This window comes from Pseudorca crassidens, chromosome 3 (assembly GCF_039906515.1).
Source record: "Pseudorca crassidens isolate mPseCra1 chromosome 3, mPseCra1.hap1, whole genome shotgun sequence".
Classification (NCBI taxonomy): Eukaryota; Metazoa; Chordata; class Mammalia; order Artiodactyla; family Delphinidae; genus Pseudorca; species Pseudorca crassidens.
Window position 1 is genome coordinate 107,344,541 of NC_090298.1, and position 19,015 is coordinate 107,363,555.

Here is a 19,015-nt window from a genome sequence, read left to right on the forward strand (position 1 = left end):
TATGGGTTTTTTTAATTAATTAATTTATTTGTTTTTGGCTGTTTTGGGTCTTCGTTGCTGTGCACGGGCTTTCTCTGGTTGCGGCAAGTGGGGGCTCTAGGGCGTGTGGGCTTCAGCAGTTGTGGCACACAGGCTCAGTAGTTATGGCTCGCAGGCTGTAGAGCGCAGGCTCAATAGTCGTGGCGCACAGGTTTAGTTGTTCCACAGCATGTGGCATCTTCCTGGACCAAGGCTTGAACCCATGTCCCCTGCATTGGCAGGCGGATTATTAACCACTGTGCCACCAGGGAAATCCCCATGTGTTTTTAAATATACCCAAGGCTACATGGAGTGAGACTTCATTCCAGCATGCACATGCAGAAATGATTCCCCACACCCTGGAAGTGCTCCCCCCTGAGGTCTTCCTATCACAATAAGTGGAAGCTCCATCCTTCCAGTTACTCAGCCAAACACCATGAAACTGCCCTTGAGCCCTCTCTGTTTCTCGCTCTCAACATTCGGTTCATCAGCTGTTGACTCCACCTTCATACTACATCCAGAATCTGATTACTTCTCACTAATTCTCCTGCTACCACTCTGGGCCAAGCCAATATCACTTCTCATCTGGATTATTACAGTTGCCTCGTAAATGATCTTTACTTTTCATCCCTTTCCTCCTACAGCCTCTTTTCAATTCAGAGCCAGGGTCAGTCTTCTAAAACAAAGCAAATTGCCTGACTTCTTTGCTCAGAATCTTCCAGTAGCTTCCTATCGTACTGGTAAAACTCTCAACCTTTAAAATGCCCCACAAGACCTTACATAGTCTAGCCTCCTTCACTTCCAGCCTACCATTTCCCTCCTTACTAAGAGGGCTCTAGATGCATCAGCCTCTTTTCTGTAACTCAAACACATGAAGCAAACATCTACCTCAAACCCTGTACCTTTTGCTTTTCCTTCTGCCTGCAATATTCTTCTCCAGAACAGCCACATGGCTGTCTCTGTTTTTCTTCTTTAGTTCTCTGCTCAAGTGTCACCTTAGTGAGGCATTTCTGATAACATGTCTTACAAATGTAAATATAATCACAGCCCCAGCTTATCCTCCTCTGCCTACTTTACTTTTCTTCATAAAATGTTTCCAATTCAGCTGTGTATCTATCTGTCTATCTGTCCACCTATGTATCTATCAATCTATCTGTATGCATATGATGAATTCTTGTCTCCTCAGTTCGCTGTTGTATTCCCAACCTCTAGAACATGAGTACTTGGCACATAGTATGTACTTTTATTCAATAAATTGATTACTAAAAATGTAGAATATATAACCTCCTAAGCCGTGTAGAACAGCTGAATATATGAAAGTACTAATTGTCTAGTAGAAATGAATAAAACATTCTGCTTGAGGAAATCAGTTGTTTTATCTAAGTAATATCAGATTTACATTAGAATTAACATTATGATCTGGACTGATAGACATTGAAATTTCCCCTCCCCATTTTAAATACCTGAAAATTCCAAAGAGAGATTTTTTTTTTTTTTTTTGCTGTACGCGGGCCTCTCGCTGTTGTGGCCTCTCCCGTTGAGAAGCACAGGCTCCGGACGCGCAGGCCCCGCGGCCATACACGCAGGCCCCGCGCCCATGGCTCACGGGCCCAGCCGCTCCGCGGCATGTGTGATCTTCCCGGACTGGGGCACAAACCCGTGTCCCCTGCATCGGCAGGTGGACTCTCAACCACTGCGCCACCAGGGAAGCCCCATAGTGGGAGTTTTTAACACAGCTCTCTGAAACTGATAGATCAAGTGAACAGAAAGATCTATATGGAAGAGAAGAGATTTGAACAACTAAAAATATTGATCTATTGGGCAGATATAAAACCTACAGCCAATTATAAAAGAACACTTGCTCTTTTAAAACATACTGGATAGTTACAAAGAATGACCATATATTGTTTTATTCTACAATTTCAATTTCAAAAAATGAATATACAGATGATTTTTTCTGATCATAATACAATTAAGTTAAACATCCATAACAAAAAAACTAAGAAATTTAGAAATTTACAAGCATACTTTTGAAAAACCCATAGATCAAAGGAGAAATCATTAGGGAAACCAGAATATTCTCAGGTTTAAACAATAACAAATATACTATTTAGAAAGTGTAGATTGCAGATAAAATAGCGCATAGAGGAAAATGAATAGCTTTAAACATACATAAAAATTTTATGATGAAATTAATGCCCTAAGTTTTCAAATTAAGATGTTAGAAAGATAACAACAAAGTAAAAAAATTAGAAGAAATAATGAAGAGTAGAAATTAATGAAAAAGAAAAATGTGATAAATGTGAACAACAAAGCCAAAATTAAATATATGAAAATGCAAGTAAAATTGAGAAAGATAGGATTGATCGAGAAAAACAGGCATAATTCAACAGTATTAGAAATGAGAAAAGGAGATGTAACACAGATACCAAAGACATTAAAAAGATACTAAGAAAATACACTAAATACTTTCATGGCAAAAAGCTACAAAGAGATGAAATGGGAAAATTCTAAGAAAATGTAATGGAAGGACATAAAGCTCTATAACTATTTAAATAAATTGAATCAGCACTTTAGAATCTTTTCAAAGAAAACACAAGTTCACACAGCAATAGCTTCAAGGAAATTTAGAAAATCTAAATTTTCTAGAATGAAGGAACATCCTCAAATTCATTATTTGAGGCTAGCATTAATATAATATGAAAATCAATAAAGGACTATTATAAAGAAGCAAGTATCAATTATTTCTTATCTGAGAATGATGCAAAAATGGCAAAGAAACATTTTCAAAATAAAGCAGCACTGTATAAATAAATGAACTTAATACAAGAGAATAAAGGTGACTTTATGTCTGTATAGCAAAGGTCATTTATCATTTAAAAATCTTAATCCCCACATTAACAGATTAATTAACAGATTCTGATTTCTTTTTAAATTTTTATTGGAGTATAGTTGCTTTACAATATTGTGTTAATTTCTTTTGTACAGCAAAGTGAATCAGCTATACGTATACATATATCCCCTCTTTCTTGGATTTCCTTCCCATTTAGGTCACTACAGAGCATTAAGTAGAGTTCCCTGTTCTATACAGTAGGTTCTCGTTAGTTATCTATTTTATACATAGTATCAATAGTGTATATATGTCGATCCCAATCTCCCAATTCATCCCACCCTCCACCCTCCCGCCTCCCCCTTGGTATCCATACGTTTGTTCTCTACGTCTGTGTCTATTTCTGCTTTGTAAATAAGATCGTCTATACCATTTTTTTCAGATTCCACGTATATGTGTTAATATACAATATTTGTTTGTAATTAACAGAAAAATTACACTATCTCAGTAGATGCAGAAAAAAATACAATAAAATAAAATTTACTCATGTAAATTTATCAAGATCAATGGGAATCATGATTCTTAATTGTTAAATATTAGAAACATCCTCTATAAAATTAATAAAATCACAAAGATCTCACTGTATCTACTTCTATATATGTACTGGGGGTACAAACCAGTACAGCATGAGAGTAAAATAAATGAAAGATGTAGGGTTGAGAATGGAAGAAACAAAGCTATTTTACTTTGCAAATGATATGATTGCCTACATAAAAACACAATATAATGCAAAGGTAAAGTATGGAATTAGTTGATGAGTACAGTAAGTCTATTGGATATAAGATAAATATAAAAAACACAAAAATACAAAATATCATTAAAAAAGAGGATGCTGTTTACTGTAGCAATAGAAAACACAAAATACTTAAGAATAAATCCAACAAAAGACAGAAAAGCAAATACCCCTATTAAAATTCATTAAATCAAACCTGTATCAGTGGAAATATATGTTTGTGGGTAAATGAAATATCTTACAGATGTCAGTTCTGCTGTACATATTTTAGAGGTTCATGGAAATTCCAATGATAAACTTTTATATAAGTTGGTAAATATTTCTAACATTTATATATAAGTACAAATAGCCAAAAATAGTCAAAACATTCTTGGAGAAGCTATGAAGCTGGAGGCAAAGGTAGAAGAGGCTGAGGAGGAGAATAACATGGGAATCTTTCTCTAACGGAAATGAAGACCTATCATGAGACTATAGTAACTAAGATCTTGACATTTACGCATATATTCACAGGAAATACAGTGAAATACAGAGTCATAAACAGGCCCATGCCTACTTGAAAACCTGACATCTGACCACACTGTCATTGCAGACCAGTAAAGGAAGTTGACTGTTTATAAAAATGTGGTGGTACAATTGGTTTTCCACATGTATAAAAATAAAATTGAACACTTTCCTCAGCTCATTTCTAGAAATCAATTCCAGATAAAATAAAGACTGATACATCACAGATGAGACTTCTAAGAGAAAGTATACAAGACTGTCTTTAGGACTTCAGGACTAAAATGATTTCTACAACAGCACACACTTTGCGTGCCTTCTTCTCGAAGGCGGAAATATAAGATCTGATAGAGAAGTTGGTCATGGACCTTAGAATTTGTCTTGTCCAAATTTCCTATTTGTGTGATGGTTTCCCTTAATACTTTTTTGTTGTTGTTGAAGTATAGTTGATTTACAATGTTATGCTAATTACAGCTGTACAGCAAAGTGATTCAGTTACACATATATATATTCTTTTTTTTTAATATATTCCTTTCCATTATGGTTTATCAGAGGATATTTTTTATTGGAGTATAATTGCTTTACAATGTTGTGTTAGTTTCTGCTGTACAATGAGTGAATCAGCTATATGTATACCTATATCCCCTCCCTCCTGGACCTCCCTCCCACTTGACCCCCCATCCCACAGAGCACCAAGCTGAGTTTCCTGTGCTTTACAGCATGTTCCCACTAGCTATCTATTTTACACATGGTAGTGTACATGTGTCAGTCCTGATCTCCCAATTCATCCCACTCTTCCCTTCCCCCCGCTTTGTCCACATGTCCGTTCTCTACGTCCAGGTCTCTATTCCTGCCCTGCAAATAGGTTCATCTGTACCATTTTTCTAGATTCCACATATATGCATTAATATACGATATTTGTTTTTCTCTTTCTGGCTTACTTCACTCTGGATGACAGACTCTAGGTCCATCCATATCTCTGCAAATGATCCAGTTTCATTCCTTTTTATGGCTGAGTAATATTCCATTCTATATATGTTCCACATCTTCTTTATCCATTCATCTGTTGTTGGACATTTAGGTTGTTTCCATGTCCTGGCTATTGTAAATAGAGCTGCAATGAACATTGGGGTACATGTGTCTCTTTGAATTATGGTTTTCTCAGGGTATATGCACAGTAGTGGGATTGCTGGGTCATATGGTAGTTCTATTTTTAGTTTTCTAAGGAACCTCCATACTTTTCTCCATAGTGGCTGTATCAATTTATATTCCCACCAACAGTGCAAAAGGGTTCCCTTTTCTCCACACCCTCTCCAGCATTTATTGTTTGTAGCTTTTTTTTTTTTTTTTTTTTGCAGTACATGGGTCTTTCACTGTTGTGGCCTCTCCCGTTGCGGAGCGCAGGCTCCAGACGCGCAGGCTCAGCGGCCATGGCTCACAGGCCCAGCCGCTCCGCGGCATGTGGGATCCTTCCCGACCGGGGCACGAACGCGTGTCCCCTGCATCAGCAGGTGGACTCTCAACCACTGCGCCACCAGGGAAGCCCTGTTTGTAGATTTTTTTGATGATGGCTGTTCTGACTGGTGTGAGGTGATACCTCATTGTAGTTTTGATTTGCCTTTCTCTAATAATTAGTGATGTTGATCATCTTTTCATGTGCCTGTTGGCCATCTGTATGTCTTCTTTGGTGACTTGTCTATTTAAGTCTTTCACCCATTTTTTAATTGGGTGTTTTTTTTTTTAATCATAGGACATTGAATATAGTTCTCTGTGCTATACAGTAGGACCTTACTGTTTATCTCCTTAATACTTAAGTTATTTATATTACATAGCACATTCAGATACACACATATACAATGTAGTATGTGTACACATATATATTACATATATTTGTTTTCATGAAAGTATTTAATAAATTTAAAATTAGAAAGGAGAGGCAAAATGAGTATCATTTGTATAAATGGAAAACTTCAGACAATCTACTAAAAAACCTATTAGAGCAGTGAGAGAATTTTATTGGCCTGTTAAAAAACTGTGTAAAAATTGTTTTCTTTCCAATACATGAACAAGAGCCACTTGCAAACTGTAAGGAAAGAAAAAAATTTCATTTATATTGAAGATAGCAAAAAATAAAATAAAAATTAAAAAGATAAAACACCTAGGAATATACTTACAAAGGAATGTACAAGACTTATAAAAGGAAGAATTATTAACCCCACAGAGTCATAAAAGTGGTGTAAATAAATGGAAAGAGATTTCCTGGTTTAGGGTAGGAACAGTCAATATTATAAAATGACAATTATCTATATATAAATTAATATAATCTGCCCAAAATATCAATAGAATTTTTTTACTAGACAGCCTGATTTTAGAGTCCATGTGGAAAACTCAACATAAGAAATTTCTTGTTTAAAAAAAAAAAACACTCTGGGGAGGAGGAGGGTGAGCACTATCAAATAGTAATACATTTCAGAATAGGTAAAGCAGTTTGTACTGGTGCTGGAAAAAGCAGACAATCAGATTACATAAATCTACACAGATGAATCCATATTTACTCCCACTGTAAGGACCACGTGCCTCCTTTGACAAGAAAACTCTCCCTGTCCTCTTCCCTCATTTTCTCTTACTCTTCTTTCATGTCATTTCTTCAGAGAAGTATTCCATGGGTAGGTTAAATCCCTTCATATCTGCTCTTACTAATTCTGTGTAGTTTTCATTCCTAGTTTTTTCACAATTGTAGGTTTACACTTGCATGATTATTTAATGTCTGTATCTCTAATTAGATTGTGTTTATTTTATTTATTTATTTATTTTTGGCTGCATTGGGTCTTTATTGCTGCGCAAGGGCTTTCTCTAGTTGCAGCGAGCGGGCGCTACTCTTCATTGCGATGCTCGGGCTTCTCATTGCGGTGGCTTCTCTTGTTGTGGAACATGGGCTCTAGGTGTGCATGCTTCAGTAGTTGTGGCACGTGGGCTCAGTAGTTGTGGCTCACGGTCTCTAGAGTGCAGGCTCAGTAGTTGTGGCACACAGACTCAGTTGCTCCGCGGCATGTGGGATCTTCCCGGACCAGGGCTCAAACCTGTGTCCCCTATATTAGCAGGTGGATTCTTAACCACTGTGCCACCAGGCAAGCCCTAGATTGTGTTTCTTGAGGACAGGGGCTGTGCCTTGTTTTGTTTTATGTTTGTTTCTGCTGTCATTGCTGTTTAACATTGTATCTCTCACACCTTTCATTTGTGCTCTATAAATAGCTGTTAAATGATTTTTCGATGAACAGTGTAAGTGAATGAAAAGCGTTCATCTATGAGGAAATAGATATTCTTATACATTTTTGAGAGGTGTGTAAGTGGGGCACTATTTTTGGAGGCCATATGCAATATTTATCCAAATTTAAATAGAAGACTGCTGGTAAATACAGTTTCAGTTTATTTTCCCAGCTTTGAGTTTAGCACATGTGAAATTACAATTTAATTTGTTTTGTGTTTCTTTGCTTGCTAGAATGGTTAAGCATCTCATCTTTTTCTCACTTGTTAAATTTATCCCATTACTTTAAAAATAAGTAGCCAATAAAAGTAATCATAAGGACTTGAAAATGATCATTGTCTTATATTAATGAAATAGTATTTATTTTTTGACCGTGTAGTATCTGATGCCTCAGCACTTTGTTTTGCTAATTATAAAAACTGTCCTTTTAAGGTAGGTTTATATTATTGAAATAATAGTATGGATATAAGGTTGTAGACAAAGTTGTTTGTCTTGAAAACCGTTTACGATACAATTTTGTAATTTGACTTTAGCACATTTATGGTAATTTATACTTGTAATAGATAGTGTCAAGAAAATAAAAAAGCTCTAGCAGAGTTCTGCATTTTTAAAAGTTAAAAGAAACTGCATTAAACATATACAATTTATTTACTGATTAAGAATCTCATCTGGTAATTAGATTGCCTACTTCATAGAGATGATGAATGGATAAAATTACATACATTAGGGAAAATTACTTATAAATTATGTGACTATAAAAACACAGAACGTGTTTTCACATGGCCAAAATACTTGTATGTTTTTGGTTTTTGTTTTGCTTTTTTGAACCAAGGGGAAAAGACTAATATATATTTATTAAACTTTGGCTTAGAGACATGGCTTTTCCACTAAGTTGACAATTCAGGAGTTTCTTTGGAACTGAGAAGTTAATGAGGCAATAAATATGCAAAGTTAGCTCCTTGAAGGCAACAAATATTTGGGGCACCTGCTAAAGTTTTAAGTAATCCCAGAGTACGAACAATGTAGATGCCTTGTAATTAATAAGGCTTTGAAATCAATGACATTTGCTTATATGCTTTGATGGAAATTTTGCCTGGGTAGAACCAAGGTAGGGCCAGGTTATAACCCACTTCTTCAGACATCTGCATTTCTGTTATTGGCATCAATATTGTTATCAGTTCTTAAGTTGAGACATCTAAAACATCTTTAACTCTTTCTAGTCTTAGCTCCTTCCATAATCAGTTGTAAAATTCTGTTCATTGGTCATCTGAAATAGTTAACCCATCTTTCCATTCCCTCTCTGTTATTTATCCAGGCTTGGACTATTGCAATACCCACCTCAGCGGTCTCCTTGCCTCAGCACCTAATCTTTCTAATCTATCTTACTTTCATCAGATTCAGCTTCCTGAATTATGGTTCTGATCTTCAGTTCAGAAATCTTTATTGCTCCTTACCACCTAATGAATGAACTCCAAATTCCATAGCCTTAGCTTCATGACTTTTACAGATTGGTCCCAATCTATCTTTCTAACTTTATAAGCTACTTCTCTATTTCATGAATGTAAACAATCCATAATTTTCAAGCTTCATGTCTTTATTAATGCTTTTTTCTTATTCCAACTCCCAGCCCTACTGATTTATACCTTTTTCAGTTTTACTTATCCATTAAGTAAAGACAAATGTAATCCCTTTAATGGTCAAACCAAATGTAATCCTTTTTGTGAAATTAGACCTGAAAGTCCAGCTGGAAATGTATCTCCTTTTTTAACTCCCTTACACTGTTAGTTGTAAATATCACTTGTAGCTTAATTTCTAATATATACTGATTTATACTGATATTTATACACACATACACTCCCTACTAGACAGGAATCTCTATAAAAATAGGATTAGTGTCTAATACATTTTTTCTCATATTGTACCAGGTTGAGTGCATTGTATATTATAGGAACTCAAATATTTATTGTATGAATGAATAAGCATTTGTTTTAGGAATACTCACCTTTTGGACAACCATTTTGAGATTCAGGGTAGAGAGCAGTTGAGTTCCAGAAGCAGGGAAAGAGGAATTAGTTTGGGTCAAGGAATGCAATTGCCTTGACTGGAAAATATGGTTTTATGACTATAAAAATACAAATATGACAACATATTTTTCCTTTCTGGCACATGCTATTTTGATTCTTATATAAAATTAACTGTGTAGAAATACAGTAGTTAAATTATACATCAGTTATGATGAGTCTTCTTTGAAGTTTGGTTACAGGCCTGTTCAGCTGTTTCATGCACATCCTGAAGTCGTGGACTTGGAAGGGACAATTCCAGAAGTTTCAGCAATAGTACTATTTAATCTAAAATTCTGCTAATTAAATAAGAAGGTAGCATATGCTCCAGGAGGTATCCTGTAAGCTTAAATTTGGCTAATCTCTCTCAGCATCCAGAGGAGTCCCTTTTAGAAGGAAATAAAATTTTTGGCTTTCATTCTGCATTGATGCCCATCAGTATATCTACTATATCTTATAGTAAGTATATCTTGTAGTACAATATACTGATTAGATCAGTGTACAGTATCAGTATATTGATTACATCAGCATATCTTACTATAAGAAAGAGAGGATATATTCTAAAGGGAGAGTAGACAAACAGTAAGAAGTAAATAAGAAATGAAGATAAAGACAGTACATCATCTAGGACTCTTAGGATGGGAAACAGATAAAATAACAGATTACTGTAATAGACAAAAACAAATATACTCTTGTTTCTAGAAATCTGTTGCTTCTTAAAATATTCAAAATTAATTTTTCTGTAATTAATGTTCCTTGACCCACTAAAATTGGTAATAGCAACATGTAAGTTCACTGTTTCCATATTGTACGGTTTAGAATTCCATACAGCAAAAGTCACAAGTATCTTCCTCTAGTACTCACGCCTTGGTTAAGGATAGAAATTATTCAGTGGGCAGATGAGAGAAAGCATATTAAAGCAACGCAGACTTGGACTTGAATTCTTGTCATGCCAGCTACTCTCTGAATGAACTCTGGGCAAGTCAATCTGTCTTTACTAATTTTCTTCATTCCTAAATGTGGATAAGTTTTCCTTTCAAGGTTCATTGTTAGGTTGGTGATGCTCTAATTGCATGGCACATTGTTGACTCATAACACAGAATGAATAATACAGAGTGAATGAATAATAATAATAATTCATTATTAGTAGTATTATAATTATTTTTATGAATGCTTCAATGTAACAAGGAGATTTTCAGCCTCCAATGGCCATACATCTCTCTGTTCACTCAAGGAGTGCTTTTATATCCTTCAGAATTTTTACTGGATTGGCAGGAAGTATACTTATTATGGCGATTCTTTTTTTTTTTTTTCTTTTTAGATGCACTGGGTCTTTGTTGCTGCGTGCGGGTTTTCTCTAGTTGCAGTGAACGGGGACTGCTCTTCGTTGCAGTGTGGCAGTGTGAGGGCTTGTTATTGCAGAGGCTTCTCTTGTTGCGGAGCATGGGCTCTAGGCACACGGGCTCGGTAGTTGTGGCTCATGGGGCTCTAGAGCGCAGGCTCAGTACTTGTGGCGCGGGGGCTTAGTTGCTCCGCGGCATGTGGGATCTTCCCAGACCAGGGCTCGAACCCATGTTCCCTGCATTGGCAGGCAGATTCTCAACCACTGTGCCACCAGAGAAGTCGAGATTCTTGTAAGACCACTTGCACAGTTTTTGTATTTGCTATTTTATTTAGACAGTGATACCAGTTAGAGTAATAAGTAGTTTGTCCAAGTTAATAATCAGAATGGGACGTAAGGCAGCAGAGATGCAGCAGCACCCCCATACCAGATTCTCTTCAAATGTAGGTTTGGACGTCATAGTGAGTAGGTGGAAGAGGAGAAAAATCACCCAACTAGTGAACAGCCATACAAGAATTGGCTTTCTGTTTGCATTTCTCTAATGCATTTCTCTTGGCAAATGTATGGTCTAGAGTAAGGCAAGCAACCTTCCTTGAGCAGATCATCCATAGACTTTTCAGGCTTACGGTTTCCCTAAGTCAGTAAGATGCCACATTAGTTTCAACTTTCCATCAAATGTACAGAATATTTAGTTGCTCCTGTGATTCTATATTAGTTGATAAAATCTATGTATATTTATTTATTACTATTTAAGGAATTAAAAAGAAAATATGATAATTCTTATTCTCTGAACACTTAAATTCTAGGTAGTAATACTTTGTATATATTACTTAAAATTTACCAGAAACAGAAGATAGTTCTGATATTTTTTGTGCCATATATTTGAAGGGTACAAAAGTTAAGAATCATGAGAAATATGTGCTAGAATTTATTGAAGAGTCCTTTATATGGGAAGAAGGGCTTAAAATTTAAGTTACATTTGTAAATACAAATAAGCTGTGGAAAGCATTCTGAAAGGAAGGGACTCTACAAAACAGTAGGCTGGAATTAACTGATCCAGTGGAAATTAGATTGAAATCAGTTTACAGATTATTTGAAAACAAGATAAAAAGTGTGGATTTTATCTTGTAGCTCATTGGTTCTCAGAATTTTAAGTAAGAATCATTGATAAAATGTGTTAAAATAAAGTTTCTTAGGTCTTAGGCCTCTTTTTTTTTTTTTTTTTTTTTTTTTTTTGCGGTACGCGGGCCTCTCACTGCTGTGGCCTCTCCCATTGCGGAGCACAGGCTCCGGATGCGCAGGCTCAGTGGCCATGGCTCACGGGCCCAGCCGCTCCGCGGCATGTGGGATCTTCCCGGACCGGGGCACGAACCCGTGTCCCCTGCGTCGGCAGGTGGACTCTCAACCACTGCGCCACCAGGGAAGCCCTTAGGCCTCTTTTAATCGGTTGGGGTAGAGCTCAGGAATCTGCATTTTAACCAGCCCTTTGGTTCATTATTCACTTTTTCAGTATCGTTGCTTGCCAAGGAAAATTGAAAGATTTTACCTAGGGAACTCATTTTTGTTAATGTTTTCATAAGGAATTAAAATAATTAAATAATTGTTTAATAAGGCAAAGAGTTAAGGCCAGGTGTGAAGGGGTTATCCAGAAGTGAAGAACAACAATCCAGAAGTGAAGAAAGTCACCTCTTGTCTTGGTTGATGGAAGTAGTGTTGGAAAAGGAGGAATGGGTGGGAGAGCTTTATGGAACGTAGAAGGACAGGATCCAGGCATCTTTTAGCTGCATGAGGGCAAGGGATGGAGTGTTCCAGCCCCAGTATATGATAAACTCCTTGAGGGTAAAAACTGGATCTTACTCATTTTTACGACCCCAGCTCAGTACAGTGCCTAGCACTTAGTGTGTTCTTAACAAGTATTTGTTGAATTGCTAGATAAAACTGTCGTGTAACACACAGCAAAGTCAAAAGGAATCTCCTTTTGTACCCCTACTTTATTTTTTGACCTCTGATTTTTTATCTTGATGCTGACTTACTTTCCATTGCCTCTTGACTTACCAGTGGAAGTACATATTTGTTTTGTGCAAAGTGAAATGATTTAAAATATAAAAAGTAATGAAAATGTCTCATATTTCTTAATGTTGGGCTTTTTTCCATGAGTACACAGGAGTGAAGTTACATCAAATCAGATATAGCCACTGAATGGTATGAAATTACGTGTCATTTGTGATAGTTTGTTTCCTTTTATAAATTAATTTTTTCTATATAATATGTGGCTTTTAGTGGAAAATAAGATATTGTGACAAAATGTTTAATGTATTCAGCACAAAAAAGTTTACTCTCTTAAAATATGACTGTTTACAAATTGGATCCTTTCCAAATTATCCAAAAAATGTGAGTGAATTCATAAATGTTCTCTTCTCTGACTCTTTAAACATCAAAAGGGACCATCTTCAAAATCCAAATGCTTCTCCAGCTTTCCGCAGGATATCACAAAACTTCCTGGCAGAGACTTTTAAACAAGTTGAGAAGTTTTATAAGATAAAAATATTTTCTCAGTTGACTTGACAACCATGTACAATGTTAGTGGAGAGTTTATTTGCCCAAGGCTCTTTGTCAAAGTGAATTTAAACTGAGATTATTAAAATGTAGCTCAGTTGCACAGTGTGAGGAGAGGTGTTGCTAATGTCTTACTTCGAGAATGTTTTCCACACAGTGCATGCGACTTGGTTATGGGACTGTGTGTGTGAAGGTGCGTTTCTGCTAACAGAGAGGAGACACTTAAAATTATTCAGAAAATAAACCTTATATGTCAATGGATACTTTTGATCTATAGTTTGGTGATTTAACGTTCACTTCTTTTGACCCATCAGACTGCCTGGGTCTGAGTCACAGCTCTGCTATTAACCTCAGCACCTTCCTAATCTGTAAGATAGAAGTCATGATAACAGAAACATTCTGGGGGTATTGTGAGGATTAAATGATATCATCATTGTAAATGATTAACATAGTGACTGGCGCAAATAAAGGTTCACAGTTGTTTTATTTCAAATCTGTAGGATCAGTACTAAGCAGTGTCTCCTGATAGTTCCAGATGTGTGGTTATAAAAAAAAAAGCCCTGTCCCAATTTAATGATAACTTCTGTTACAAGTTAAATAGCTTTAGGAAAATTTAACTAATGGTAAACAATGCTTGTATCACCAGATCTCTCCATGGCTGTAGCTAATTTCTTACATGAGAATCAGGATCCCAAAAGGAAAATGATCATCTGCTTGAGAAGTTGTAATCTTCCCAATTTGGAAAATAACATTACACTGCTTTGGGAAAATGTCCAAATTGCTAAATCTTGGAAGGAGTCCCTCTCCTTCTCTCAAATGGACACATTATTTAAGAAGTTTTATTATTTCTGAAAAAGACCAGTTGCCTTTCAAAAATAATAGCATTTGTATATGGTTTGAAAGACTGCACCACCACAGATGGGAGAGTTGAGTATGTTCCACATGGCAAGTGGCTGTTGTTATAACAGGGTCACCCGGCAATGTGTGCTGCAGCCAGAATCCCTGGGGGAGGTGAGACAGTGATGCAGGCAGGGGCGGCATTGGAACCGTACAGTCAGTGCATTAGGCGTCTTTATCAATCTGGGAGATTGTGGCATATTTACAATTTCTTATTTTAATTTAACATCCAGACAAAGTAACTTCTTGCCATTATTATTTACTTGGCTTTTCTTAAATCCCCACTTTCATGAAAGTCAGCCAATACAGCAGATTGCCTTTAATGATGGTTATCTCTGTGTTTTTTTGACAAATTAGAGAGATAGGATAAAACTTCTCTGATTTACTGCCCCAGTTTAAAAAAAAAAAAAAAAAAAAAAAGGTTATGGGTTCCTGCTATATTGCAGGCACTGTGCCAGGCATTTTATATCATCCTCATGTAACCTTCACAACCAGTCAGAAAAGTATATTTAACAGATGAGGAAACTGAGGCACATTTATTCCTTTATTATTATTTAAATTGCCTCTGGTCACATGAATAAGGGGGAGGCACATGATTCAAATCTAACTCCTACGTCTTTCACTCTAGCCCTCAGTAAGTGAATTGGCCCCTACCTACTCCATATCATGTCTTACTTTTTCTCTTTATCTTCAAAGTATGAAAACATTTTTCTTCCTGTTCTCTCTGTCAGTCATTCTATTAATATGTATTGATACAAACCCTTTTTAAGGACATTAGTTAGACAAGGAAAGAGAAATATGGTGTATCATATAGGTGAATTTTTGTAACACTAAAAGTGAAGGATGATATTCAACAGTATATTTTAAATTTTATTTATATAATTTCCATAATCTTCAAGTTAGCAAACATAATGAACTTTTAATTCATTACTCTTCTTCATAAATTAATTAATTCCATCTATATCATTTTCTTCTTTCAAAAACATTAAATCTAACCATTTTGATTTAAATCTTTAGTTTATTTAACCAAAAAATGTAGTTCAATAGTCTTGAAAATTTTCATTTTCATGTGAGAAAATATAGGTAGTATAGTTGTAATTTCCTTTAGCAACTTCTATGACAATATTCTTTTATTAGTATTTTAAAATATCATATATATATTCCTGTTCACAAAATTTTTATGAAAGACTATTTATTATCTAGATCATTACACAATGAGAAAAGGGAGCATTGGACTATCTTGCCATCATCTCAAACTTAACATGTGCAAAACCAAGCTTTCCTCTTTCTACTTCTTCAGTATTAACTCTCTCACAAACAGTTATTTTAATGTCCTCATTATGAGAATTCATAGGAGATTATATGCAACTTTTACTGAAATAGAAGTGATTCTGTTGGGTTGCCCAAAAAGTTCATTCATATTTTCCCATAACCTCTTGCAGAAAACCCGAACGAACTTTTTGGCCAACCCAAATACATGCTGACTTGGTTCAACATTTAAATACCATTTATAGAGTATGGTTCCCATATGCCAGGATCTTAGAGCAATGAGTAAGTTCCTATCCTCAAGAAACTGGAGAGATAACCAAGAGTAAAAACAGAGTACAATGTAGAAAATACTGTAGTAATGTTGTTCACAGAATCCTGTGTTGGGAAAACAGAGACAGTACCCGTAGGTGAGGTGGGAGTTTAGTAAAAGAAAACCTCGTGAAAGTAATCTACGTGAATCTTGAAGATCAAGTAGAATTTATCCAGGGAAAGGTGTTGAAGGCAAGGCACTTTGGATAGGGTCAGGGAGGGAATGGACTTCAGTGGTTAGTCACATGATTCTAGAGCCAGACTCCTCAATTCAAACATCACTACTTTACACTTTCTTGTTGTATGACCTTGGGAAAGTTACTTCTCATCAGAAGAAAGGGTATTATATTATTATAATAATAGTTCCTACCTCATAGAATTGTTTAATTCAAGCTTATAAGCCCCTTTTTTATGGTATATGACACAGAGAAAATGCAAGAGAATAAGGAACAACATAATGTTTGGGAAACTACAGATCATTTGCTCTTGCTGAAAAGAAATGCAATAAATGGCTTGGAAGAAGATTAAGAAACTGTGTACCATGTTAAGGAGCTGGAAATTCCTATATAGGTAATGGAAAAGCAGATGAAAGGCAGCCCGATTGTGTTTTTAAATAGATCTTACTGGAGCAGGGCAGGAGGAAAAGGGAGAATGTTGCCAAAGATTAGAAGCACAGAACCCACTCAGAATGCCATAGTAATTTTCAGGATTAAATATTTTTATAATCCTCTTTAATAGTAACAGAAGGAATTGAAAGGAAATAACAGTTGAAGGAAATATTTAGAAAGTAGATTAGCAGGGCTTGCCCCTAACAATTAGTAAACAATTGGGTGATAATTTGGGAGAGGAAGGAATAAATGATGACCTGAAGATTCTTGGGCTAGCAAAGGCACACAAAAGAGAACAAGTGAGAAAAAGAATCCAGGAGTACAGAGAGGTTTGAAAGAGAAAATATTAAGGGCAGCTTTTAGACATACTGAATTTAACAGTCTTCTAATACGTCCATCAGAAGATAAGTCAGAGTTTTAGAACAGAGTTACAACTTGGAGCAACAGATTCAGGATTCAGTAGAAAAGATGAAGATGGCCGAGAGTGTTCAGGTTTCCCAGGGACAGTTTGTGTTTTATGATGAGTGGAGGAAGACTATCTCGTGAAGCACTTGAGGAAAAATAATACTTTAATGTGTTTTCGGATTTGATAAAAGGAATGAATAAAGGATCTTTAGGCAAGAGCAAGAATCTAGTGTGATTGAATAGAAACCACTTCTATGTGCTTCATACCTGCTACTATGTCAAAAATATATCTATAGATTATTTTGATACAGGTGAACTAAGCGTGTTATTTACTAGATTGATTGGGAGAATGTTTTTTACTAAGTGAAAACATTGACCTTTAATATAGACCATAAAATTTTAAAAATAAATCAGTCTGAAATCTAATGTTATGTTGACCTTTAAAACTAATTTCTCGGGACTTCCCTGGCAGTCCAGTGGTTAAGACTTTACCTTCCAATGCAGGGAGTGTGGGTTCGATCCCTGGTTAGGGAGCTAAGATCCCACATGCCTCGTGGCCAAAATCCAAAACATAAAATAGAAGCAATATTATAACAAATTCAATAAAGACTTTAAAAATGGTCCACATCAAAAAAAATTTTTTTAAAAAAACAAACTAATTTCTCTCTGAATAGACCAGTGGTTGCCAAGGGGAAGGGAGGGTGTGGGAGGGGTAGAGTGGGAGTTTGGGGTTAGCAGATGCAAACTGTTAGATATAGAATGGGTAAACAACAAGGTCCTACTGTATAGCAGAGGGAACTGTATTCCATATCCTGTGATAAACCATAATGGAAAAGAATATGAAAATGAATGTGTATATATATAACTGAGTCACTTTGCTGTACAGCAGTAATTAACACAACATTGTGATTCAACTCTACTTCAATAAAAAAGAAAATAAAAATAAAAACGAATTTCTCTCCCATTATTTTAATTATTTAGCTGTTGTTTAATTGCAAGTATAATAACAGGTTAAAAATATCTATCTAATGTAATTTTTAAATTTTATATTCCAAATCAGCATGGGGATTAATCATGACAATGACCACCCATCATGTGCTGATGGTCTTCATATCATGTCTGGTGAATGGATTAAAGGACAAAATCTCGGTGATGTCTCGTGGTCCCGATGTAGCAAGGAAGATTTGGAAAGATTTCTAAGGTATTGAGGTCACTAGCTGTTGCTGTGTCATGAATGTGTATGTGTGCCTGCTTCCTCTACCAACCTGGGAGGGTGGTGTGGCAGAGGGGAACAGCCACCAGATTAGGAATCAAGGTGCTGGGATCCACTCCTGGTTCTCCACTGACTCATGGTGCGGACTGGGACATATTATTTAACCCACTTGTTTCTTAGTTTCCACACTTTCAAACAAGAGGATGGGCAAGGTGATTTGTAAGGTTGAAAGTTATTATAATGATAAAAAATCTTTCATAATATTTAATTGCCTCTTCAAAATTTCTCAGTGGAAACATTTTCATTGTTCATCCCTCTATATCTGTTGCTATAAAGAACCTCTTTAACAAAAGCTCCACCTTTCCACTGTGGTAGTTCTGCACTCTGAATCTTTTTTCATTAATGTCGATGCATAGTTTTCACCATTATAATAGTCCTTGATTCTCCTCTTTTCAACCTTCAGCTTTGGTAATACGTAGCTTCTGCCTGGTTGGAAAAGGAAATGAAAAAAAGTATTACTGTTCTAATTTTCATGTTAAAGCCCTGTTCTTTACTTTTTCCTTCAGTAATAGAAGGGGAAGATGAAACAGTACCAATAGATGTTATGTAAAGTCCCAATTAGTGAGTGAGAGATGCTTAAAGTATCCAAAAGTCTAAGTAAGAAATATAGGAACATCTAACTAGCTAAATTCACTACACAAATTTATTTTTCCATGCCATTTAAATTGTCAAGCTAATTTTTTGTCAAATGAATATTAAAATCTACTAAAATATATTTATTACATTACTATAACTCTTTCCAGAAATATGTGCAGTAGAGTCTGGGCATTCTCTTTGTCACTGCAATGGTAAGCCCCTCAGTAGGCCCTAATGAGTGCAGGATTTTGTGTAGTTGTCTTCTCATGAATCAGAACTATGATAAAATTAAATTTTACCCCATAAATGGAAGTTG

At 35.8% G+C, this 19,015-nt stretch overlaps 1 protein-coding gene across 1 annotated transcript in view; it reads left to right on the forward strand.

Annotated features, from left to right (window-relative positions):
* Positions 1-19,015, forward strand: part of ADAMTS19 (ADAM metallopeptidase with thrombospondin type 1 motif 19) — a 278,057-nt gene that overhangs the window by 132,377 nt on the left and 126,665 nt on the right. The window contains exon 9 of the mRNA XM_067730099.1: positions 17,911-18,051. Within this exon, the coding sequence (XP_067586200.1) occupies positions 17,911-18,051 (141 nt within the window). The remainder of the gene's footprint in view (positions 1-17,910; positions 18,052-19,015) is intronic.